The 24,829-nt window shown below is 56.2% G+C and overlaps 2 protein-coding genes across 4 annotated transcripts; one reads left to right on the top strand and one right to left on the bottom strand.

Annotated features, from left to right (window-relative positions):
• Positions 1-129: 129 nt before the first annotated feature.
• Positions 130-9,271, top strand: ICMT (isoprenylcysteine carboxyl methyltransferase). Its single transcript, XM_027060594.2, has 5 exons — positions 130-425; positions 1,324-1,412; positions 2,303-2,472; positions 3,251-3,468; positions 5,847-9,271. The coding sequence occupies exons 1-5, from the start codon at positions 231-233 to the stop codon at positions 6,027-6,029; spliced, it is 855 nt and encodes a 284-aa protein (XP_026916395.1). The 5' UTR covers positions 130-230; the 3' UTR covers positions 6,030-9,271.
• Positions 9,158-23,264, bottom strand: RNF207 (ring finger protein 207). 3 transcript variants are annotated; one of them, XM_027060590.2, is made up of 17 exons: positions 22,160-23,243; positions 21,406-21,538; positions 20,233-20,377; positions 20,062-20,143; positions 19,909-19,984; positions 19,709-19,834; positions 19,250-19,296; positions 18,923-18,995; positions 18,777-18,845; positions 18,250-18,318; positions 18,068-18,165; positions 17,228-17,414; positions 16,902-17,087; positions 16,591-16,642; positions 16,147-16,264; positions 11,621-11,701; positions 9,158-10,799 (listed from the first exon to the last, which is right to left on the bottom strand). In XM_027060590.2, the coding sequence occupies exons 1-17, from the start codon at positions 22,348-22,350 to the stop codon at positions 10,628-10,630; spliced, it is 1,905 nt and encodes a 634-aa protein (XP_026916391.1). In that variant the 5' UTR covers positions 22,351-23,243; the 3' UTR covers positions 9,158-10,627. The 3 variants fall into 3 exon arrangements, 2 of the variants coding, with proteins under 2 accessions (XP_026916391.1, XP_026916393.1); XR_008291745.1 differs by lacking the exon at positions 9,158-10,799 and having other exon boundaries at positions 16,584-16,642; positions 22,160-23,264; XM_027060592.2 differs by lacking the exons at positions 18,068-18,165; positions 18,250-18,318; positions 18,923-18,995 and having other exon boundaries at positions 22,160-23,249.
• Between the last annotated feature and the right edge of the window lie 1,565 nt (positions 23,265-24,829).

The following is a 24,829-nucleotide window of genomic DNA, read 5'->3' as shown; positions in this document are numbered from 1 at the left end:
CCCCCGGGGGCTGACGGGGCGGGGTGGGGCGGGGCCGTGGGCGGGGCGCTCCCGCCAAAGCCGGGTCCCCGCCCCGCTGCGCGGCGGTATCGCGAGAGCTCTCGGGCGGCGCGGGGCTCCAGGCGGCGGCGCTTCCCAGCCGGCGTCGGCGGCGCAGTACGCAGGCGCGGCGGGCGGGTTTCCCCGGGCTACAGCCGGCGCCGTCGCCCGCTCGTCGGCCGCCCGGCGCCATGGCGGGCTGCGCGGCGCGGGCTCCGCCGGGCTCCGAGGCGCGCCTCAGCCTGGCCACCTTCCTGCTGGGCGCCTCGGTGCTCGCGCTGCCGCTGCTCACGCGCGCCGGCCTGCAGGGCCGCACCGGGCTGGCGCTCTACGTGGCTGGGCTCAACGCGTTGCTGCTGCTGCTCTACCGGCCGCCGCGCTACCAGGTGCGGGCCGGGCGGGGGTGGGCCGGGGCCGGGGCCGGGGCCGGGGCCGGGGCCGGGGCGAGGGCGGGACCCGGGTGGGTTGGGCGCAGCGCGCGGGCTCCGTCCCCCTCGGGGTCGGGGTGGGCCGGGAGCTGGGCCTGTGGGAGGGACCGCCTCCCCTGGGCGTGTTCTTTCTCCGGAAGTTCAGTTGGCAGGAGGGACCCCGCCTCACTAGGCTGGTTGGCGGGGGGGGTGGGGGGGGGGCGTGGGTCGCGGGCCCTCTCTCTCCCGCGGAGTGGGTGGGAAGTTGCAGTTGGTGCGGTTCAGCAGCTGCGCTTGGCGTGGGGAGGAAGCGGGCCCACGAGTTCTTTTATGTCATTTAAGTTGTGGAGACACACTTAATCTGCCGCCAAGTCAGGTCAGAAGCCCCCGCAGTGTTACTCGGAGGGGGTTGGGCACAGAGCCCCGCACGTCCCCGACTAGACTTACTGCGTGGACTTGGGAGAGTCTGGCCAGTAAACGAGGTTCATGCGGTGTTCCCACTGCTCTGAATCCTAATAGCAGTAATAATAGCAATGGTAGCTCGAACTTACAGCACTCTTAAGTGCTTTATGCGGGTACTCTTCACAGCAGTCCTAAAAGGTAGGTACCATTGTTGTCCCCGTTGTGTATAGGGGGGAAACGGAGGTCCAGAGAGGTTAAGCAACTTGTCCAAGGCCACACAACCAGAGAGGGGTGGATGCGGGATTTGAACCCCAGGCACGTCTGCCTTACCCTCTTAGTCTCTGAGCAGATCAGCTCTAAGTGTTTCCCAGTAGCCTACTTGTCCCAAGGAAGTGGGGTGTGTGCTCTTGCAGCCCGGATGTGTGCTCAGGGAACAAACAGCCCGGTGACTGAGCTTCTTTTGGGTCCATTTCAGATAGCCATCCGAGCTTGCTTCCTTGGCTTTGTGTTCGGCTGCGGCATGTTGCTAAGTTTTAGCCAGTCTTCTTGGAGTCACTTTGGCTGGTAAGATGTATTTGGGGGAAGAGTGGTTTTGAGGCGAGGGTGGGAGGATCAGAGGGTCAGAAGTGGTATATCCTCATCCCTGTGTCTCCTCTCTGACTGGCTGAAGGCAGTTGAGGATTCTGTACGGTCTCTGATGTCCAGCTAGATCCCTATGTCTCAGACGTCGAGAACTTGTGCCCATCGGTCGCTTCTGTTGCAGGCAGAAACAGGTCTCCCTGGCACCCTCCCCATAGGCGCCTTCATCAGTAATGTGACGAGCCCTTCCCAGAAGAGGGTACAGGTCCTCAGTGACAGGAAGGGGCAAGGCTCTGGCTCATCTTCACAGGCCTTTTCCGTCTCTAATTTCTATTAGGTCACATCTAGCGCCTCCCCCACGGCCACTGTAGGATTTTCCCCTACACTATGATTTCATTCCCTTGAGCCTTCTAGCCCCTGACCTGGATATGAACCAGTGGCTTCAAGGTAAAAGGCTTTATCTCCCGTTACCAGTTCTCTAAGCCATCTAATCCTTCTTTGCTAGAGTTATTTGTTTTGCTGAATTTTTTGTATTCAACATACATCACTGCTTTGTTTTGACTGTGTTCCACTTTCATATTTTACTGTGTGTGGTATCCTTTCTAAACGACTGAAGGGCCCATAATGCCTTCATGACCCTAGTCTGTTTGTGGGGTCTGTTACATTCAAAAGTAGTCTTTTCAAAGCCCCACCTTCTGCAGACCCGAAGAGTAACGTTACATGTGGGTGCCTGATGTCCACTCTCAGGTAGGTGACAGCAGGACCTCCTCAGAGAATTCAGGGACAGTTTGGCAGACCCAGATCTGCACTTGGACTTATGGCCAACTTGATTCCCTTGCCCCAACTTACCTCTCTTTCTTTTTGTTTTTAAATAGGTATATGTGCTCCTTGTCACTATTCCATTATTCTGAATATTTGGTCACAGCAGTCAATAACCCCAAAAGTCTGTCCTTGGATTCCTTTCTCCTGAATCACAGTCTGGAGTACACAGTAGCCGCTCTTTCTTCTTGGATAGAGTTCACACTCGAAAATATCTTTTGGCCAGGTCAGTGTGTCCCACGTTTCCCTCTGGAGGGGAGAAGGGTGGCTTCTGTGCAGGCCTGAGGGTGGTGACGTGGGCTCGCCTCCCAGGTGTAATCTCCCCGAGTGACTTTCCCCAGCTCTCCGTCCTCACTAAGCTCTTTATAAAGGACAAGCACAGCTGGTGGGTTCCGCTTCCGGATTTTGAACGGAGGACATGTTGACCGTTTGCTTTAAGCCTTCCACGACGTACCGCACTACCTCTTGTGAAGTCCCGACCTTCGATAGCTATAATTCTAATTTTACAGTCAGAGATTTGCATCTGTTCATTTTCTGTGACTTGAGACTTTTCGTGTCAAGATGTTATTAGCAAAAACCTCTGCACCTGAAACCTAGTCTCAAATGGAACTTTCCACAGCAAATTAAGTAAAATATATGTGGTTCCCAGGATTTGGTAAAGGGCCAGAATGGGAAACATTGGATCCCTCTCTGCTTCACTTAGCTGTCCTTGTCCCCAAGGGAAGGAGGGGCATGTGACAGAGGGACACGGATGGAGAGCTCATCAGGTCTTTGCCATGATGCTCTAATTGGGTTGTTGGCACTTGAAGCAAATGAACAGCACGACTTAGGGGAATGTGTTTTGCTTATAATTAAATTTTAATGTGATGACAAATGCTAATTGCCCACTAGCATGTTTCCTAATGTTGCTGGCCTTGGAGAAATAGGTTCATTTTAAGCATCTGCAGGGGGAGCTCCATGGGCCCATGTCTTCACTTCCTGTGTGTCACACGTCTCTCCTCCAGAACTGAAGCAGATCACCTGGCTCAGTGCCTTGGGGTTGCTGATGGTGGTCTTTGGAGAATGTCTGAGGAAAGCGGCCATGTTCACAGCTGGTTCCAATTTCAATCACGTGGTGCAGAATGAAAAATCAGAGACTCATACCCTGGTGACAAGCGGAGTGTATGCTTGGTTTCGGCATCCTTCTTACGTCGGGTGGTTTTACTGGAGCATTGGAACCCAGGTACAGTATCAGAAATGACAGTGGTCACCTTGGATGTTTTTTACATTTTAAAAAATCTAATGCCATAAGATGTACCATTTTGAAAGGTACACTTCATTGGATCTGCAAGGTTATTGGTCTCCTTCAAATAGGTGCACGTGCCCTCTGTTGTGTTTCAGGTGGTAATGAAATAAAACCCAAAAGAATGGATTTAGTCCTTAACGGTTTTGGGGTTTTTTTTTTTTGTTTTGTGTTATTTTGTTTGTTTGTTTTCACTGTGTACCTAAAATCTGGGTGTCCTAAACTTGTAAACTGCTGGCGATTCTAGATGCTGTGACCCCATCTGCCCTACCCCTTCCCTGCTTCTTCACCTTAGATCTGGAGCGCCCTTGTGGGATGAGAACAGAGATGGGGCTTCAGGGAGAGAGAGAGCCTTCTGCTGCTCAAGTGGATTCTGATTTTCATCAGAAGCTGCTCTGGTTGAGGCCTGGGTCGTGTATTAGGTTTAACGTGAGCTACCGAGGTTGGCTGTGTCTCAGGTTGCAGACTGAGCCTTGCTTCCTGACCATTGCCTCTTGAATCTGTTTTCTTGGTCCTAGAAAGACTTGGCCAGAGAATGTGAACAGAGCTCAGGAAACTCCTCATCTCCTTGAGAAAATCCATTCTGGGCCCCCAAGCATTCCATTGGCAATACATGGTCCTTTGGGGACTCCCTGGTGACCCCCCCCCCCCCCCCATGGTGTAGAAGGGGCAGGTTACCACACAGGATTTCTCCTCCCCTCCCCTCCCCTCCCCTCCCCTTCCCTTTCCTTTTTTCTCTTTTCTTTTTTCTCTTTTCTTTTCATTCATTTTTTAAAGTTTGTTTTGAGAGAGACCACACATGAGCATGAGTGGGGAGCCTGGGAGAGAGAATCCAAAGCAGACTCCACCCTATCAGCACACAGCCTGACTCGGGGCTCAGTCTCACGAATGGTGAGTTCATGACCTGAGCCAAAATTGAGTCGGACGCTTAACTGACTGAGCCACCCAGGCGCCCCAGGATTTATTTTAAAACTTTCATTTCTGAAACTTAAGACTGCTGCATTAACGATCATACTCCCTGGGAACAAGTTGATTATAGTTGAATCGTGTAACTTACCATAAATGCTACCTATGTATTTAAGTGCTCTAGGACTAAAGAGTTTTCGTACCTCTTTGACCATAGGTCTTTTTACACTGTGGCCCGGCACACAGACATGCATGAAAACGGAACAGGTCTTTCCCAGAGCAATATTTGTTCTTACTGAGTACAAAATACTCCTGTTTTCTATCTTGTTATTTGTGATGCTGTGATGCACTAAATGGATTTCGGGGCTCAGTAACAGGTTGTGGGCTGCAGTTGGGAAACCCTAGTATAGGGTGTGTTGGGAAGCCACATGTGGTTGCTGGCTGTGAGGGCACAGGCTCTGGGGCACTGACAGGGCCAGTCCTGGCTCTCATGTTGGCTGCTTGGCCTCTCTGTCCTTCCACACTGAGGACAGCAGTGCCGCCCCAGAGGTTCAGTGTAGGGGCTTATTGGTCGTAAAGGGCTTAACTTGTGCCTGGAATACGGTTAAGTGCCCAGTAAGTAGTGATGGGAATAAGAAGTCAAGGGCATGTGCCTGGCTCTTGGTGGAAATCGCCCACTGGGGGAAGACATGTGTCCGTAGGGGTCCATCAGAAGGGGCAGGGGTGGAGTAGTGGGTTTCCCACACAGCACAGGAAGTTCCTGAGAGCCGGGAGGTGTTCTTGGCCTGGAGGGACTGTTTGGCTGTGGATCAGTGGGGAAGACATTCTTAAGAGTGGGGAAAACACATGCGTAAGGAAGTGAGAGGCAGTCAGAGTGGGTACAGCCCAGAGAAAAGGGGCCAGAGGAGGTGGCCGAGGTGCTGCTTTTCTGGGTTGGGGCAGGGGAGTGGTTTGAAGAAAGAAGTGATTTCATAAGCTCAGGTAGCAGTGGATCTGGTACAGGGATGGGCTGGGGCGGCAGGGGGCGGGGCAGGGGCCGGGGACCAGGCAGCTGCAGGCTGGAACAGGAAGGGACAGGCTAGGAGCCCCACGGGGAGCTGCCGTCAGCCTGAGGACTGAAATCTGAGAAGCTGATGATTTAATTTTTAGGCACCTCTCACATAAGAGGAACAACAGGAAAGCGTATGAAAGAAAACTGCCGTGGTGAGCGTTTAGCTCTCATGTGAACGCGCTGGGGTGGTTTCAGTGCATGTGCCCTGGCCGCTGCTCTCAAAGACCCCGATAGTATTTGAGAATCTCTGGGGCCCTTCCCTTGACGGGAAGTCGTCCGCGGGTGTTCAGGAGAAGCAGTGCTGCCGACGTTCGTGGTGTCGGAACACTCTGACCCCGATCGACTTTGTGTCCCCTGTCAGGTGATGCTGTGCAACCCCATCTGTGGCGTCGGCTACGCTCTGACGGTGTGGCGATTCTTCCGAGATCGGACAGAAGAAGAGGAGATCTCATTAATTCACTTTTTTGGAGACGAGTACCTGGAGTATAAGAAGCGGGTGCCCACAGGCCTGCCTTTTATAAAAGGGGTCAAGGTGGAGCTATAACACAGCCGGAGCGGGCCAGGCTGGGCCAAGGGGCCTCCCCCCTCCACACAGCCCGGGACAGAACTGCCCCCGGCAGCCACGCCGCAGAATGGATTTTCTGAATCATTTTATGCGTCACCAGTTACTCTTCTGGAATATCACTCGAGACCAAACGGTCAGAAGGCCTTAGGACCAAAGGACCCCATACCCTAGAGCAATCTGTTCTTGGGCTCAATCAAGGTAGGACATAGATTAAAGGCGGGCAAGGAGCAAATAACAGCAATATTCACCAGTGCCCCTCCAGAAGGACCCTGGCGAGAGCCCATGGCCCACGAGGTATTTAGTATAACCAAGACCCCTCAGGAGAGGTGGGCTCACTCATGATGTCGAGTAAGGCTTCTTCTGCAGGAAGGGGTATGTGGGCATCAGTGCTTAGTGTTAGAAATTCGTTCAGAATCTTTAACCGAAAAACACAAACAGCACAGCTTCGACCTCCTTCTTTCTGTGCTTAAGTGCATGAGCATCTATACAGTTTTAAGATAATTCTTTATAAGGCACTTTGGCTCTTAATATATTAAATCGTATTTACATATCTATTTTTTATAAATAGCAGTATAGATTCAGAGGGGACTCACTTGGTGTTTATAGCCCCAACTTTTATCTGGCAGAATGGACACCTCCAGACAACTTGGCTGAGTGGCTTTGTGTTCACAAGGGCACCCCTGGCCAGGGAGACTGGACCCCTGTGGCCTTCCCCGGGGTCCTGGCTCCCACTCTTCTCCCCAGAGGGGGCTGTTATCAGTGACACAGGCATGTCAAAGGGGTGTCGTTTTTCCTTTAACAGAGAAATGCTCACTGAGCACGTGCTCTGTGTAAGGCGTCGTCAGACACCGGGAAGTATTGCTCTCCGTTGGTTTGGGATTTCAGTCTTTCACCATAGCTTATACTTTTCTGTTTCATTTGAAATCTCTCAACTGTTGATTTCTATGTTCTGTTCTCAGAACTTCACCATCTCTAACATCATCTCACACTATCTTTCCCAAGGGGGTTTACGCACACACCACTGCAACATTCAAGCAAGTCAGTGTACGAGAGTCTTAAATAGAGCAAATGGTCCCGACGGAGATGTAGTCGGTATTTTTGTTTTTCAAGTTTGGGGAAAGTGGTTGGCTTTAAGTACGTAAGCTTTAGGACCCTTGTTTAATTCTGGACCAGAGAGGGCCTTGGTCTCCGCGTGGAATCCTTCCTGCAGTTCCGCGGTGGCGCTAACGGAGCCTGATTACGACGGCCGCGGCGGCCCCGGCTGGAGGGCTGCTGTGCTGCCACGCCGTGCCGGGCGGCTTCGAGGAGCCACTTAACCTTTCCGTGCCTAGACTCCCCATCCGTAGAATGGGGTCAGTACCACCTACCTCATAGGGGTGTTGTGAAAACTTAGAAGAACAACGTCAAACGTTTTTAATACTTAGATGAGAGAGAATGGCGTAAATGAAATCTATCCTGTGTCAGAGTCACACAGACGTGGACGTTGCTTAGCTGTACCAGACACTGGAAACGTGTGTTCGGAAGAGCATTTTACCAACGCAGAAACATCACTTGTTTCTAGATTTCATGGCCTAATTAATTTTTTTGTTATTATGTATACCAAAGAGGTTTACGGGTTTGTTGATTCCTGGGATGCCGCTCGCCCGTGTGAGCGGACTCTACCATCGGCCCTCGTGAGGGCCTTGCAGCCAGGCCGGCCGAGGCCACCGCTGGAGCACTCAGCAGCAGGTCCTTCTGGCACGAACACTCCCCAGTGGGACTCAACATGCACTTACTCTGGGAACTCCAGTTGACTCACTTCTGGCTTGCTCTCCAGACCACGCTTAGCAAAGTCAGCTCTGCTCATTGGGACTGCAGAATGGAGGAGGGTGTGGCTGGGGTTTTGGCAGCCATCCCCAGCTGCTTGAGGGAAGGTGCTGTGCTGTATCTACCGGGATCGGACCCAACTTTCATTCCCACTGAGGGCTGTGAAGCTGTCTTTAATAGATGGAGAACAGCTAATGATGGCCCCCTGGCTTTGTGGACAGAAAGTCTGAAGGTGTTGGCGTTTGGCGATCTCATCTTGCCCCACCTGCTAGAATTCTCAAAGCCCACCTTCCTGCCGGGCCCCTGAGCCCAGACGTGGGCCTGGTGTTTTGTGGCCAGGTGCTGCTGTTACATCACCTGGGCTTTAAAGAGCTCTTCCAGGGGCGGGACGAGGGGGGCACCCTCACCCCGACTTGTACACCCAGGGCAGAAGTCAGCAGTTACTTAGGGAGAAAAGATGAACTGCTTAGGGGCAGGATTTGGCAAGTGATTGACTTTCATCTAGTACTGACATTTTCAGATTATTTTTAACTTTATAAATTTAGCAGTGACAGTGTGCATGCAGAGAATCAGGTTAACGAAGTGCAGGCTTTTGGGGTATTCCCAAAAGCTTTTGGGTAAAGGCCACGTCACCAGTTCTCTCAAATTAAGAAACTGTCAAGAGATTACTTACTTTTTCCATTGCAGGTTTTAAAGTGGAGATTCTTAAATGGAAAAAAAGGCACTGCACAGAACAAAGCTACTTTGAAGCAGCGTAAAGTGAGACGTTTTACGAGGATTTGCAGGCTGTGGCCGAGAATAGCAGCTCGCAGAAAAGAGGTAGTGAGTGGGGTGAGCCTGGCCGAAAGCGAAAGGCAGCGTACCCCACTGCCCCTTCATCTGTATGAACTGCTTCTTGAGCCTCAAAACTAAACTTGATTAGTCCCTTCCATTTATTTAACACTCTGAGTGATGGATACGATAGGGAAGTATTCCTAAACCAATACACGTGTTAGTAGCTTAGGCTCAGGAGGGCCGGCCACAGCTCCAGCTTTTTGGTAGCAGCCCCTCTGTAATAGGCACAGTGACCCCCACTGTCCCTTCTCTGCACTTTCTTACTGCCTTAGATAGTTGCGATCTCCCACCACGTCTTGCTCCTGTAGTGGCTCGATGAGGTTGGTGGGAGAGGCTTGCTCTCTGCGCCCTGCTGTGAGAGCTTGACGCCTTGTCCTGGGCTTGGAGGGCCAGCCGGCAGGGGTGGTCCCAAGCGCTTGCTCTAGAGGAAGCCGTCCCATAGCTAGGAGAGTAATTTAATGGAGTAATTATTTTACTCTTCTTTTTACATGCAGAAATGTTTATTTAAATATTTTAAATTGGATTTTCTTTCACAGATACTGATTATTTCCAATTCTTAAATAAAACTGTACTTGATTTCACTATGAGCGGTAGCGTGATTGTGTGGGATGTAGGAACTCGAAGATCACGTCATCACTGGCTAAGAAATGTCCGGGACCTACAGCATAAAACCAGATGTGTTTTGCCCCTTCAATTCAGTCTTGAATTCTAATTTGTAGCCAGTTTGTTGTGACGAGTTCCTCCTGCCTTTTAGGCTCCCATGGGTTTAGGCTTTGGAATGAGGAAATATCAGTGCTCTGAACGCAGGGGCAGAACGGTGGATGTTGACGTGACATTTTCACGGACTGATGTGCTGCCCTACCTGGCACATGGAAGCCATTTGCTGTTCGTTTTTTGGTGGTGGTTTTTTTTTTTTTAAGTTTATTTATCTATTTTGAGAGAGAGAGGGAGAGTGCAGGTGGGGAAGGGGCAGAGAGAAAGGGAAAGAGAGAACCCCAGGCATGCTCCATACCACCGAATGCACAGCCCAGTGCAGGACTTGAGCTCATGAACTGCAAGATCATGACCTGAGCCAAACCAAAGTTGGACACTTAACCGACTGAGCCAGCCAGGCGCCCCATCCGTTTGCTGTTTGAACCACCACATCGAGCTGGAGATTTCCTTCAAATGTGACTGTGCGGACATTTTAACTCAGCAACTTAAAATTTTAGGTCATCTGGGTTAATTTTCCTCTTTAAAGCATTTATGAAATTACGCTTGATAGAAAGGACACCATGTAGGAGTAGGAATTTCTGGAGAAAGGATTCTGAGTCGTCCTTTCGTAATACCAGTAGGAGGTGAACACGAGAGTGACCGTTGTCTGGAGAAGCAGCAGAAAGTTGTGGGGAAGTTGTACTGACCCTCTCCTGCAGCCCGTGCCCCCGGCCGCCTCTCCTTTGCCCTGGCAGCTCAGTCCTCCTTGACAGGAGAAAACGGGAGTGACAGTTTTCCCTTTTGCTGAGCCAGTGCTCAGATTACCGGCTGGAGCTTCCCAGCGGGGCCATGGCTCAGGACACCCTGAATTCTTGGGAGGCAGGCACGGCAGGGCTGTCTGAGCACGGCCCCTGACGGGGGCAGGGCCTGGCGCTGCCGCGAAGGAGGTGCCAGGCCAGCGAGGGGCTCGCACGGCACGTTCACGTGTTCACTCTTTCCAGGCGGACTGGGGCGTCGCCCCCAGTCCCCATGAGGAGGACTGAGACTTCATGCAGTGCAAACACAGGGAAGAGTGAAACTTAAGCCAAAGAATCTTGAGATTAGGACCGGTCGGAGTGTCCGGGTTTTTCCGCTGATTGGTGATTACCCCTTATGACATACCTGGTGGGAATAACCTTTCTTAAATATCCCAGTCTTGACCTGCGTGCTGTGAAATGCCCACCCCTCCGGACCAGTCCTGTTTGCTAAGTCGGGCGCTCTCTCTGTGTTGGGCCCTCGCCCCCATTTTTCGGTTTGGGTCTGTGAGGGTCTTTGTTTTTCATTGGAGGCTCTTCTTTGAGGCTGTTTGGAGTCCGGCTGTTCCCTCTGGGTTCTGACGTCTTCTCTCTCTTCTCTGCGACACTCACTGGGTCATTCCTAAAGGGATACTTGGCATGAGTGCTGCCTGGCACCCCCCATTTCACTGTGTGCCAGCACCAGCATGGCTCCTGGGATGGGAAGCCTTTCTGGACGACACCAGTGGGTGAACCGGAACCTTCTCTCCTAAAGGATTCTCCTCTCGTCTCTAATGGTTTTTAGTTGCCAAACATCGGCAGCTCAGGCTATGTCTGTGGCTCGCGACAACAGCTTTGAATGGACAGTCCTCTGACGCATCTGAGCCGAGCGTGGTGCCCAGGAGGGTGAGACTAGTTTCTGCTCTGTCACCAGCCACTCTAGACCGTGGCAGGTGCTCTGTGCCCTCCAAGCTCTCTTAGCTCTGGTCTCCCGCAGCCCTGGTCTCTGCCCCGTGCACAGCAGGCTTAACTGAGAGCAAAATACTACAAGATCAGCCCGTGACGGTGACGGATCTGTTACCACACATTCTTCTCTTTCTCTGGCAAGGATTTTGGCAAACCCCGTGGTTCCAGTGACTAGTGATGCTCCCACTTGGAGGAGAGAACCCTCAGTTACTTTTCCTCATTCAAGTGAATCTGACTCACTTGGTGTAAATGCCTATGAGCCAGCAGCCCTCAGTGGCATGAGTGGTGCAGGCAGCAGCCGTGGCCATCTGCAATTCTGGAGTGCGGGTCACGTCTCCTCTATGAAGCCGCCATCCGGGTTCAGAACCCCTCTGACCCATGTTTTACAAACAGACCCAGCCAAGGCTCTAGAGCTGGTCAGCAGCAAGCCTGGACCAAATGGGATAGAAAACCGGGACCTGTCTCTGAGATCGAATCGGCTGGAAAGACTCGCCTTACCTGGCCTGGGTCTCAGCACTGACGTCCTCCTCGTGTGTGTTCTGTAGGTGGTCCAGCTGTTCCCCCGCGGGCACCTGAAGCCTGTGCGGGAGAGACCGTTCCTGGGAGGCTCGAAGGCAGCAGAGCCAGTCACTGTCCTTCAGCCCCCTCTTCGGACAAGACCAAACTGAATGAGGCACTCGGGCCTGCCTAGGGCTTGGGTCTCAGCTGTTTACTGAGGGCCAGAGCTGCTCCCGGGGACGGCAGCTGCGCTGTGGTCGGGAAGAAGGCACCGCGGGGCCAGGTGGTGGGGAATGGCAGGAACGGACACCTGCGTGTCCCAGGATCCCTGGGACAATCTGGGAAGGGGGATTCGGTCTGGCTTCTCTGGGGAACTGAAAGGCCATTATGACTGGGGTGTGGCCAGGGGCTGCCGTGGTCAGAGGTGGACAGGGAGGGTCCCAAAAGGGCTGTTGGGCCCCGGAGTGATGGGAACTCTAGGCTCTAAGAAGGCCACTAGCTGTGGAACACCCTAGAAGGGCCTAGATGGTGGCGTGGCCTGGGCCTGCCGTGGGGACAGTGGGCAGAGACAGTTACGTCAGCAGGATTCAGGGTATGTAGGAAATGGGGCGAAGGAAGGAAAGGAATCAGAAGGCCCCCTGGCCTTCTCACTTGGGCACCTGGGGGATGTGATGCCACTCCTGAGGGGTACAAACAATGGCACGTTTGGGGGAGGAAATGGGGTTCTGCCATTGTGGGATCTGAGGCCCCCATGACCTGTCCAAGTGGAGACATACCCCGCCCCAGGAGGAGGCAGCTAGAGAGGGGTCTGGAGCCCAGGGGGGCCTATACTGGGGAGGGCTCGGGGGTGGTCAGTGGCACACTGGAGTTTTAAAGTGGGGGGACCAGATGGAGCCCCTTAAGCATAGGGTGTGGGATGGGGAGAGGCTCTAGGACTGAGCCCTGCGGAAAGCTGACACTTGGGCACTGAGCAGAGGTGGCAGAGCGGCCAGTCTGTAAAGGGACAGCCTGAAGGGCAGGAGGCAAACAGGTGTGGGCTGCCTCAGAAGCAAGACAGGAGCCTGGTGAAGACAGCGGCCTGCTCTTGAGCCCCAGGAGAGGCCAAGGGCTGCAGCCAGAGGTCGCGGAGGACAACAGGCCACAGGAGCGGGCTCAGTGGGGACGGAGATGGCGGGGGCGGGTTGCGGGCACTGGGAGAGGAGGAAGCAGAGGCAGCAACGCCAGATGCTGGAAAATGGTGCCATGAAAAAGGACAGAGGCAGCCAGCCTCCCCCGCCCCCCCAAACCTCCAGGAGCTGGGCTCCAGCCTGAGCTCCTCCTTTCCCTTTGCCAAAACCCACCGCTGGCGCCACGTCCCCAGAGACAGGCGGGCAGGAGCGCGTCCTTGAAGCTAGTTCCTCGCCGAAGCAGCACACAGAAGGAAACGTGCGCAAACTCTAAGAACGAGGCTCGGGACAGGCACGTGGCCTGCACAAGTGGGGCAGTGGCACCCGGAACGTCTCCTCCTTCCAGAGCCCCCCACCCCCACCCGGGGATGACCACCATCCCGACTGCTAATGCCAGAGGTGGTTCTGTCTGGTTTTGACGTTTCATAAACGTCTCATAAACGGAATCACGCCGTCTGCGGAGCAAGCGACTCGGAATGGCAGCTTCGGAGCCGACGGGGCAACTGGTCCCGGGTAGACAGGGATTTCAGCGCAATTGTGCAGAGGCCAGGCTGCGTTTCACCTCTCCGTGCGCATGTCAGAATAGTCACCGGAGAGGTGGCTTGGCAGTTCTGGAGGGACACGGTCACCGCACACTAGTTTTCCTTCTTCCTCAAACTCACGAAACCTCCAGGAAAGGGGCCAAAACAACAGGGGAAGGAGCCTCTCCAGGTTGAGGAGAGAAAAGGGTAATACCACAGTTTTGGAAGCTGGAGGGTCAGTGGTAACCTCAGCAGCCGGGAGAAACCCGAGCTTGGAACGGACGCGGGACACGCCCGACCCTACTGCCTTCACACCACGGAATCGCCTCTGCCAGGGAGGACGGGACAGAAATAGGGAGGGGGCCGCCTCAAGCTCCCCACGGCCAAGCGGCCTCCCCTCCCCCACCCCAGCCCCCTGAAGGGTTGGTCTCTGCGAAGGTACCAGGGTACAACACGGGTGGGAAACGAAAACCAGGGCTGCCTGCAAATGCTCCACACAGCGGCCGCCAGGAGGGACACTGGGGAACGACAGGAAAAAAGCACCGCCCACCCTGGTCCCCCCACCCCCCTGCAGTGAAGTGCCACCCATGTGCTCTGAGTTTCTGGCCTGCCCCCTCTGCCCCCCACCCCTAATATGAGCACACGATCAAGGATGGCCTGAGAAAAGTCCTTAAAATGGAAGACAGAGAGAGGGGCGCCTGGGTGACTCGGTTGGTTAAGCGTCTGAGGTCATGATCTCACGGCTTGTGAGTTCGAGCCCCGAGTCGGGCTGTGCGCTCAGAGCCTAGAGCCTGCTTTGGATTCTGTGTCCCTCTCTCACTCTGCCCCTCCCCCCACTCTCTCTCTCTCTCTCTCAAGAATAAACATTTAAAAAAAATAATAAAATAATCCAAAAATAATAAAAATAAAATAAAACGGAAGACGGAAACCTAAACAAAAACTTGGAGGAAAGAGACTTAAGGGAGAAAGAAACAACAAACACTTGTCAGCCTTGGAGGGGTAAGAGACTGTCCATAAAACAACAGAATGCTGTGTGTTGGGGGTGGGGGGGGGGAAGACCATGTTGCAAAACAAGGGCTCTTGGAAATGGAAAACAAATTTTAAACATTTTTATTTATTTTTGAGAGAGCACGAGCAGGGGAGGGGCAGAGAGAGAGGGAGACACAGAATCCAAAGCAGGCTCCAGGCTCTAAACTGTCAGCACAGAGCGTGACGTGGGGCTCAAACCCACAGGCCGTGAAATCGTGACCTGAGCCGAAGTCGGACGCTTAACCGACTGAGCCACCCAGGCGCCCCCCAAAACAATGAAATTTTAAAAAGAGCTCTTGGGAATTTTCTTCAAAAACGAACTCAACAGAAGGGTTGGAAGAAAAGAAATCTCTCAGTGCAGCAGAAAGACAAAGAAGAAAGTACCCAGGAGGTACATCAGCCCAGGAAAGCCAATGGTCCAATAATAGGGATTCCAGGAAGAGAAGAAGTGAAGAAATCAACTAATTCAAGAAGACATGTCAAAACTGAAGGACATGGGGGCACCTGGGTGGCTTGGTTGGTTAGGTTGGTCATGATCTCACAGTTCCTGAATTCAAACGCCACATTGGGCTCTGCACAAGGAGCTGAGCGTCCTTGGGATTCTCTCTCCGTCTCTGCCCCTCCCTGGCTTGCTCTCTTTCTCTCTCCCTCAAAATGAACAAAACAAAACAAAAAACCTGAAGCACATGAACTTACAGACTGAAAGGTCCTTCCTAATGGATGGAAGTAGACCCTCACCAGTGTGAAGTTTCAGAATGCTGGGACCACAGAAAATTCCAGAAGCTTCGAAAGAGAATAAGTAGATCTCATCACAAAGATTAGGAGTCAGAATGCCTTCAAACTTCTCAAAGACAATCTGGGAAGCAAGGAAATACAGTGATGCCTTCAAAGGACAATCATTTCCAATCTAGAATTTCATGACTTATTTGTTTGTTTGAGAGAGGGAGACGGCAAGCACGGGCAGGGAAGAGGGGCAGAGGGAGAGAGAGAGAGAGATAAGAGAGAGAAGAGAGAAGAGAACCTCAAGCAGCCTCCACACTCAGCCAGGAGCTTGGTGAGGGGCTCAGTCCCACAACCCTGGAATCATGACCTGAGCCAAAATTGAGTCAGATGCTCAACCAACTGAGCACCCCAGGCACCCCTCCAGCCTAGAATTCGATACCCAGCAAAACCATCAGTCAAGTGCAAAGGCAGAATATAGACATTTCAGACTTGTGCCGTCCAAAATATGTACCTCCTGTGCACCCTTTTCCAAAGAGTCACAGAAGGGTGCAGGGGCAAGGCAACGGGAGTCCCCCAGAGGGTGGTGGAGAAAGACTTCAGGCTGACCGCGGTCAGACCTACAGGGTAACCAGCCCACCCTGGAACCAGGTGATGCAAGAGACAAGCACATTGAGAACCTGCCACCAACATCCCTCTGCCACTGTAACACCTTTTGATGCCCAAGTATGGTGCTGAGAGCCTAGACTTGGCTTAACCATGTAGTGAGGCAGTTCTGCCCTCTCCTCCGTGTCCTGCTGCCTGGATCTGTTGAGGGCCCTCATTTCACCCCTAAGAAGTGTCTTCTGCTTTGGCCTATTCCTGAGGGCTAGAGGTGGGCAATGTTATGCCTCGAAGCAGAAACTCCGAGCAGCCAACTCATTCTGTGTCTTTGAGAGATGTCCAGCACCTGGTCTGCCCAGATGTCCTGAGTAAACCCTCGTGACCTGGCCCACTGACTTCCTAAAAGGAGCTCTTCTGCACGTATGGCACCTTGTCCACACACATTCAGAAGTGTCTTGGCTCCCCTGTGAACAACCCCTGCTCTCACCTGGGCTCCAGTCGCTCCTTCACCTTGGCAATGGAGCGGACGTAGGGCGTGATTTGCTTGGTGATGCTGGTCAGGTAGGCATTCTCCTGCTTCAGCTGGAGAAGGTCACGGAGCTGGGCTGTGGGGGCCAATGCCAGAGCGTTGGGTCTTGTTGGCTTCAGGTTCTTCTTGTCAGGCTCACACCTTCTACGTATCTATCCCAACTACGTCATCGATTGCCTCTTTAATTAAAGAGCATCGTGAGACTTGTGGAGGTATTCTGTTTACTGAATCCTGACCTCACATGCATCATTTTGGGGCATTAGCAATCGTGAGGCAAAGTCAAGGGCTAAGGGGAGGAGCCTGGGAGTCTGTATCTGGTTAGTGGGTAACTGACTTCCTGCCCCTGCTAACACGTGGGTTAGCTCCAGGATGGGGGTGCACCCAGCAGCAGTTGCCTGGGACCTTCGTAGATCTCCTGCTCGTTAGCTACCCGCTGGTAGGATTCCTCCCAAATCTGAAAGAGAAAGGGAGTTGGACGTTGCATATGGTCATCAGCTGGAATTTCCACTGGTGGCATTTCTGTCCTCTAGCTACTCAGGTCCACAGGGCACCCCCAGCTAGGTCACAGGGTTCCAGGCAGCAAAGAGCCTCATTCCAGAGCCTGCCACACGAGGGCCTCATGATGGACCAGGCCAAGCTCCTCCTCCTCTCTCCTTCCCCTGTATGCCCGACAGGTGGGGCTTCAAGGGGCTCAGCGCCCGGGGAGGGTCTACCTCCTGGAAGACCGCTCTCATCCCCTCCAGGGAGGCGTACTCCAAGGCGATCTGCGCGTCCACCTGTGCGGACTTGTGCAGGATGTCTCCCATGATCTCCGCCTTGATGAGCGAGTGGTGTTTGGTGAGGTCCCGGTGCAGTTCCTGGACCTGGTCCTTCAAGTTCTGCATCTGTGCCTGCAGGCGCTGTGCACAGACACCTAGTGAGCGTGCCTCAGCAGAGGCACAGCCTCCAGGCCAGGTGGTCAGGACTCGATTTGGCCACTGCACTTTGGGCAGGCAGGGGTGGGGACATTCCCAGTCTGCAGGTCCCTGGCCCCACTCACCCGGTAGGAGTCCTCATAGTGGCGGCAGTGGTCCACAAAGGGCGTATCCTCACCCTCGGCCAGCAGCACCTTGGTGCTGATGGACCGGTGCAGCGTGGGCTTTTGGATTAGTGACCCCAGCATCTTTCCCGCTGGGGAAGGGCAGCTGGGCCCCATCAGCACGTTGGGGCCTGAGCTCGCTGCTAGCCTGAGGGGGAGAGAGCCAGTGTGGATGCAGATGTGGGGGGTTGGGAGGGTCTCCCCTTCTCCAGGCTCTCAGCCTCTCCCCGGGACTGCACACCAGAACCACCTAGGAACTTTGAAAAATTCTGCGCAAGGCGCACCCAAGACCAAGGACATCAGCATGGTGTTTTAAAAAATCCAGGGTAATGTCAAATGTACAGGAAAAGGTCCATCCAGATGTGTCAGGGCTGGTGCATAATAAACTTTGTTCACTCACCCGCGGGACTCTGGGCATTTCACCTGACGCCCAGTCTCCCCCTGACCGAGTCCCCGGGGTCCCTGGCACATACATCCAGCTCAGGCATTTCTCCTAAGTCCTCCTGGGTGTCTGGCTCTCCAGACTAAGGCCCGGAAGTCAGGCCTTACCCCAAGCTGCCCCTCCCCTTCAGTCCCTAGGCTCCGGGGGCCCAGTGGCGGAGGAAATGAGCGGCAATTTGGGACAGTCCCAGGTCCTCTCTGTCCTTCCCTAACCAGGCTCTGCTCTGCCAGGTCTGCCCGGGGCTTCCGGTCCCTCCGTCTGGGGAGGGCGGCAGGCAGCCTGTCCCTACCGCGACCGGGTACCTCGTGTCGCCCCCACACCCCGCCCCGGCGGCAGGGAGGGCGCCCCCAGCTGCTCACGTGTTGGGGGCAGCCCCGGCCCCCGGCGCCCGGCGCGGCCCCAGCAGCAGCAGCGGCTCCAGGCAGCGCGCGAACTCGGCGCGGTAGTCGCTGACGATCTGGGCGGCGGGACCGGCTGGTGAGGCGGTTTCCTCGCCCCCTCCGGCCCCGTCCCGGCCCCCCCAGCCCGCGCCGCCCCGCACCTTGCTATTCTGCGCTGGCCGGAGGCGCTGCGGCCGCGTGACGATGCCCTGCAGCCTCTCCAACAGCTCCTGCAGCGGGAGGAGGGCGCTCAGGCCCCGGGGAGCGGGGGAGGGGGGCTGGCGGGGCAGGACAGTGAGGCCCCGCGCCGCGAGGGCAAGGCTGACTTTGGCACTCACCTGGTACCTGTTGGAGTCCCTTCCCTGGGACTGTCCCAGAACCCCCACGCCACCCCAGCCCCCAAATCCACAGGCAAGTTGGGGGGAGCCGGACTTCAGTAGACACCCCACACTGTGGGCGGAGTGGAGGCTCCCGCTCCCCTCCAGGCTTCGCCGTCCTTTTAAAAGGGACTCGGCTGGCCCCTGAATGGTTTGCAGATGATGGTGCGGAGGAGGAGGAGGTCAGCCGCAGAGAGCCCTGGTCCAGACCCCGGGTGGCAGGCTGCCAGGCCTCGAGGTGGGAGTCTTGGGTGTGCAGGGTGGGCTTCTGATGGGGAGAGGGAGACCCCTCAGGAGCCAGGGGGACTCACATAGCCCAGGTCCAGGAACTCAGCCTTATTGGCCAGGCTGAGGAAGGATGAACAGTTGACCAGGTGAACCTGCGGGAGGGACACTGCTCTGTAAATGGCGGGGTGGGGGGGTGAGTGCCCAGCCCTGTACCCCCAGCTCCCCTTACCTGCAGGGTGGGCAAGAGAGTGGCCAGGTGGGAGAGCTGCTCCTTGAAGGCCTTGTCCTTCTCTTCGTATTGGCTGGGGGAGGGGCAGGCAGCCTCAACTCCTAGGGGAGTGCCACCCACCCCCACCTGGGGGGGGGGGGGCTCAGAACGGGGAGCTTCTATCTCCCCACCAGCTCTGTGCATCCTTCCCCGGCGCCCTGAGCCACCCGGCCCTTCTCGCCCAGATGTCTTGCTCCCCAGGGTGGGGCAGGGTCTGCCTAGGTCCAGGCGGGGAGATAGGTGTATGGAGGCCAAGGGACGGGGAGTGGAGACCCCACCACCACTCACCTCTGCACCGCCTGCAGCAAGAGCGCTTTCCTCTCGGCCAGTCTGTCCTGGGAGGGACGGCCTGCTTCTGACTGGGCGCGGTCAGCCCGCCACCTCCCGGCCCAGCACTCCCCCACGCCTGGGGCCCAGCCACACACCTGGTTCCGCTGCTGTCCCTCCAACCTCCTGGCTCTTCCTGCCTGCCCCCTACTGCCTGGGAGTCCTGGTGCCCTCACCCTAAATGTCAGCAGCTCCCCCGGGGGTGGGGGGTGGGGCGGGGAGTGTTCCCTCACCACCCCGCACCTCTGGCACCAGCCTGGGGCTGGAACTCTCCTGGCCACCGTCATTAAGTAACTCCATGCGCGGCTGCCCTGCTACACCGGAAACTCCACACGGGCGGGAGGTGGGGTGTTGTGGGTACCGGGTCGTGGCTGATGAGGATGCTCAGCCTGTGGCTGTCGGGTCCCCACTACCCCTCACCTGCATGCTGCCGAAGAGGGCATGAATGGCGGCCTCCTCCTCCGCCGCGCTGCGCCGCACCTCCTCCACCATCGCCTGCAGCTGCGCGATGGCCTCCCGTGTGGCCGTCTGCAGGGCCTTCACGGCCTGGGAACAGGGCGGCCTCAGCCCGGCAGGCGCGCACCTCCCCTGCCCCGGCGCGCTGGGCACCCCGCGCTCACCAGCACCGCCTGCTCCAGCCGCTCGCAGCCCTGCACGTAGGCTGACTCGAGGTCCACGCAGTGCGCCCGGCTCTCCCTGCGGGGACCCCGCGCGTCAGCCCCGCTCCCGGCTGCCCTCCGGCACCCCCTCGCCTCCCGCTCCCCCCTACCCACCCCTGCATGTCCCGGAAGCAGCGGATGCACAGCAGCGACTTCTTGTCGGTGGAGAACATGATGTAGGGCTCGGCGTGCAGCGCTGCGGCGGGGGCGGCGGGGACGGAGGTGAGGGCTCCGGGCAGACCCGTCCGGCCCGGCCCCGGCCCCCACCCGACACGCCGCACTCACTGCACTTCTGGAGCACGTCGCGGCTGCGCTGGCCCAGGGCCACGATGTCGTGGCGCGCGAACATGCGTGCCCGGTGCGTCTCATCGCGGCAGCGTGCGCACAGCGGCTGCCCACACGTGTTGCAGAAGTACGTGGTCTCTGCGTCCTAAGGACAGAGGACCGAGCGCAGCCTCAGCCTGCCCACGGGCCGAGGAGCCTGAGTCCCTGAGCACGCACGTGTCAGAGAGTGTCAGTCTGAGCCTGGGGCAGGCACGCGGCTAAATGCAGCCCTTCCGGGTAATCATGACGCTTGAATATACCCAGTTTACAGATGAGGGGTGGGGGGAGCAGAAACATTTTACCTACAACAAAATTTCGTGTTTGAAGGCTTCTCAAGCCCTCCTTGGCACCCTCAACAGTGGCCAAGTAACGGTGCCCACCCTGGCCATCTGTGTCACAACTTGGCTGGGAGAGGGAAGGAGGGCCCATTGGTTCCCTCCCCTACGCAACACCTAGGGCTGAGAGGCCAGGTCTCCCACTGTCGCTGTGGCTTTGACCCCAACAATGGCTGTGTAAGCACAGACCCAACTCCTTACTTGGGCATTCAAGGCCGTTTCCTTCCATGCTTTCCCTACCTCCAACCCCTAACCTCCTGAACTGTCGGCTCTCACTTGCCCAGCACATCCCGAGCTTTTGGCCCCACAGGGCTGTCCTCCTGGGGCTTGGAATACCTTATCCAACCTTCAAAAGCCAGAGTCCCTCGTGCCATTCACGTTCACAGCCCAGCCTGAAGCCTGGCCTCTGCTCCTCTTTCTTAGACTGGGGGAGGGGGGCAGGAACACCCCTCTCCAACAGCACATTGTCCTCACTTCCCCTTGGGTACAGGTAGCTTGGTCAGCTCCCCAGGTAGGAGCCCTCAAGGGCCATCCCAACTCCACCCCAAGTTTGGGGACTGGTAAGCCCTCCCCCAATGGAATGATGTTAACCTCTGCCACTATCTGGCTAGTGCCTCAGGTCACTTGTCCTGGACCTCAGTCTTCCCACCTGTAAAACGGGGCCCACATTTGGGATCCAGGGTGACTTAGGTTTTGGAAAATCCAGGGAGGGAATAATCCTCTAAGGACATGTGGGGCACTCCCCCTCCCCACACCCAGGCACTCCCCCTCCCCCCCCCCCCCCCCCAGGCCTCCCTGCCTGCTTGCCGCACTCCAGGTCACAGTTGGCACACTGCACCACCTCCATGCCATCCCCTGAGCTGTCCACCAGGAACTGCAGCAGCCGATCCACAGGAGGGAGCCCGCTGGGGCCCTTCACCACCGTCTGGTGTCTGTGGAGAAGCTGCAGCCAAGATCCAGATGCCCCTTCCCCATGGCTCCTTATCTCCTTTCCCACCCCCCCACGTTTCAGGCTGGAACTAAAAATAGGAGCTGGCGTCTGCTATAAATATCTCACCCAGTGCTCATTCTGACCCTGTCCCCCACTCTGCCCCATCCTGGGCGAATCCTGGGGGCCCGTGGGGTTGGTGGCCTGGGGTTTCAGAGGTGGACACCTCCCCTCTACCCTTTCTCATCGCATTGCACAAACTTAGGGCTAGCCCTTGTAACTTGAGCCAACATAACCTGCTTCTGTTGATCTAATACTCAAGGGATCCCCCAAGTGAATTACTGTCAGTGTTAGATTGCTGTGCTGAGATCCTGCACAGCCTTCCTCTTGCCTCCTGGCTTTCTAGGGGAGGGCTTCTGCCAGTTACTCCGGGCCTCGGTTAACCTGCTCTGTACAATGGGCGGGAGCCCGCATTCTGGTGCTGAGAGGTGCGGGCTGGAGGCAGCCTCTCCCAGCGGCCTCTGCCGGGAGTCAGAGCCCTGCCCTCCCTGCACCTAGCCCCGCATCTAGACGGGGCCAGTCTCCCCGGGGGTGGGGGGCGACCACTGGGCTTTGGGGCACTCACTGGCACAGCGGGCAGGCGAGGCGGCCGTCGGTGGCGCGGCCCCGCAGGCAGCCGGCACAAAAGTCGTGGAAGCAGTCCAGCAGGCACGGGCGCTCGAACTGTGCGTGGCACAGCGGGCACACCAGCGGGTGGCCGCTCGCGGCGTCCGGGGCCCCCAGGCCCTCCAGGGGCACGAAGATGGCTCCCGACATCTTCTGGAAAAGCTCAGGAAGGCGGCGGCGCGTGCACGGTGCGGGGAGCCGGCCGCGGAGCCCGCGCGTCCCCTCTGCCCGCGCGCGGCTCCCTCCCGTCTACCCCGCCCCGCTCCGACGGGGCGTCCAGCGGTCGTGGGGCGGGGACCACCTAGGCCCGGGCTGGGGTCTGGAGCGCCCGGGGCGGGGAGAACGGGCAGCAGGCGTGCGGAGGGGTCGCGCCCTGTGCGCGCTCCCCGCCTCTCCCGCACCCCCTTGGCGGCCCCGGAAGGTCAGGTCGCAGGACCGAGCAATGCGTCCTACCCAACGTCTACCCTCCCCTGCCTCCACGTCGCCCACCTCGCCTCACTCCCACCCCAGGAATTCCCCTCCCGGTGTCCTCTGGGTGACCTGCAGGCGACACCCCTTCCGCGCTGGACCGCAGCACTGCTCGGCACGGTGCTCCCGTGCACCCTTCCCAGGCCGGCCGCTGAGCCGCGACGAGGGCTCCCGCCACGGCCAGGGTCACTCCGCGTCTCGCCCCGAGGGCAGAGGCGGGAACGCGGGGGCTGGAAAGGACCGCGCGGCGCGAGGGCCCGAGGCTCTGACTGGCTCCCGCCCGGTACCCGAGCCCGGAGCCCGGAACCGCAGGAGCGCCGCGCAGGGCTAGGCCGGAGGACCCCGACTGTGGGCTCCGCAGGGGTGCCGAGGCGCTCTGGCTAGGCCGGCTCTCTCCCGGACGACGGGGGCTGGGACACGATTGGGTGTGCGGGTCCCCAGTTCCTCCACGGCCAGTTGGGGGCGCCAGAGAGCAGCGGCCGCCCCTCCGCAGACAGCGCGTGGGAGGGCCTGGAATCCCAGGCGGGCCTCTGGCTGGTTGGAGTCTCTCGGCCAAGAGACTGACCTCTCAGAGCCTCTCTGCTTGGGTGAAACAGAGCCTGCCCCTCGGTGATGCGCGAGAGTTTAATGAACTGAAATGCGCCTACTAGGCTTCTAAGTAATGGAAGGCCTCAAACCCCGTCACCAGCCAAGTTCCCCAAAGAAGGGGTGGGTTGGGGAGGGAGAGGAGTTTCTGAGCCTTTCCGGCAGAGCTCCCTCTGCTGTTCACGGCCAGGCCGGTCCTTGTTTATCCCAGTGTTATTTTCTCCAGAGTGCGGGCCATGCTTGGGTCATTTTCTACCTTCTCTGCACATGTTATCCTGAGCTCTGGGAAGGCAGCCTCTGTCTCTGCCCCTCCTGAAATCAGAATCAAGCCCAGAGACTGACCCACGGAAGGTGCTGGATAAAATCTTATCAGTTAGGATGTAATATTTTAAAGCTAGGAGATAATATTTAAAGCTGGGTTTTGAAGGATGAATAGGAGTTTGACAATGGGAGAAAGGAAAAGAATTCTAGGTATAAACTACCTGTTCTTTCTCTCTCTCTCTCTCTTTTAAGTTATTTATCTGTTTGTTTGTTTATTTATTTAGAGACAGAGAGAGCTCGAGCAGGAGATGGGCAGAGAGAGAGAGAGAGAGGGAGAATTCCAAGCAGGCTCTGGGCACAGTCATCCAAGAAACCAAGAGATCATGACCAAAATCAAGAGTCGGACACTCAGCTGACTGAGTCACACAGGTGCCCCTAAACGACCTGTTCTACCCCTCTCTACCCCTGGTTCTATTTGTGCTCTAAGCCACAAGAACTGTAATAACAATAGCTAATGTTGTGGACAAGATACTATTCAAAGTTCTTTTACTTGTATGAACTCATCCAGACAACAGCCTTAGAAGGTGGAAAATGTTACCCTAGTAAGTGATAGAACTGATACACAGAACTACAGGATACTTCATAAGCGAATTATGCAGGAGTTTCCTTCTGGAGGGGCTGTAGGAAATGGAAGTCCCTTCCTAATGCTTGGGCTTATTTAATCCATTGATTCGTGTCTTCATCTGTTAGTAAGCAGCTGCCATAGGTCATACACATGGGAGGGACCACAGTAGCCACGGTTAGCCAAGTATAAACATGGACAAGTACAATTATGACAGACAATAATGACAGTGCTAAGTGCTCCAAAGAAAATTATCAGGATGATGTGAAGGAGGGCAGCTGGGAGGGGTGGAGCTGAGGGTACACTAGGTAATCCCGGGCAGAGACAGGCGCTGAGCCCGAGACCTTGCAGGATGAGAAGCGATCAGACACAAGAAAAGCCAGAAAGAGTTCAAAGTGGAGGGAGCAGCAAGTATAAGGTCTCAGAAGTTGGAATAAATGTCAAGCAAAGAAAAGTAGACCAACGTGCGTGGAGACTCAGGAACTCAGGGGTTAGGTGGGGCTGAGGACGGAGGTGGGTGTAAGGGTTACGGGTTTGGGGGGGGAGGCGGAGGGGGAGGGCGAGTGGGGTCATGGGAGTGAGGGTGGTCCACTCCACACTCTAGACTAGAGATATCAAGGAGGTCACTGGTTGTGAGTCAGGAGTCCAGGGAGGGGTGGAAGCTGCACACAGAGACTTGGGGAGTTGTATTCA

The sequence above is a fragment of the Acinonyx jubatus genome, chromosome C1, assembly GCF_027475565.1.
Source record: "Acinonyx jubatus isolate Ajub_Pintada_27869175 chromosome C1, VMU_Ajub_asm_v1.0, whole genome shotgun sequence".
In the NCBI taxonomy this organism is placed as follows: Eukaryota; Metazoa; Chordata; class Mammalia; order Carnivora; family Felidae; genus Acinonyx; species Acinonyx jubatus.
This window is presented reverse-complemented; position numbering and strand designations above follow the sequence as displayed.

Excerpts from the sequence above, each read along its gene's own strand:
- ICMT (XM_027060594.2), top strand. The coding sequence starts at position 231 with ATGGCGGGCTGCGCGGCGCGGGCTCCGCCGGGCTCCGAGGCGCGCCTC. Across the intron at positions 426-1,323 it reads ACCGGCCGCCGCGCTACCAG|ATAGCCATCCGAGCTTGCTT; the intron begins GTGCGGGCCGGG and ends GGTCCATTTCAG. Across the intron at positions 1,413-2,302 it reads TCTTGGAGTCACTTTGGCTG|GTATATGTGCTCCTTGTCAC; the intron begins GTAAGATGTATT and ends GTTTTTAAATAG.
- RNF207 (XM_027060590.2), bottom strand. The coding sequence starts at position 22,350 with ATGTCGGGAGCCATCTTCGTGCCCCTGGAGGGCCTGGGGGCCCCGGAC. Across the intron at positions 20,378-21,405 it reads ACCTGGAGTGCGGCAAGCAG|GACGCAGAGACCACGTACTT; the intron begins GCAGGGAGGCCT and ends CTCTGTCCTTAG. Across the intron at positions 20,144-20,232 it reads CGACGTGCTCCAGAAGTGCA|CGCTGCACGCCGAGCCCTAC; the intron begins GTGAGTGCGGCG and ends CCCCCGCCGCAG.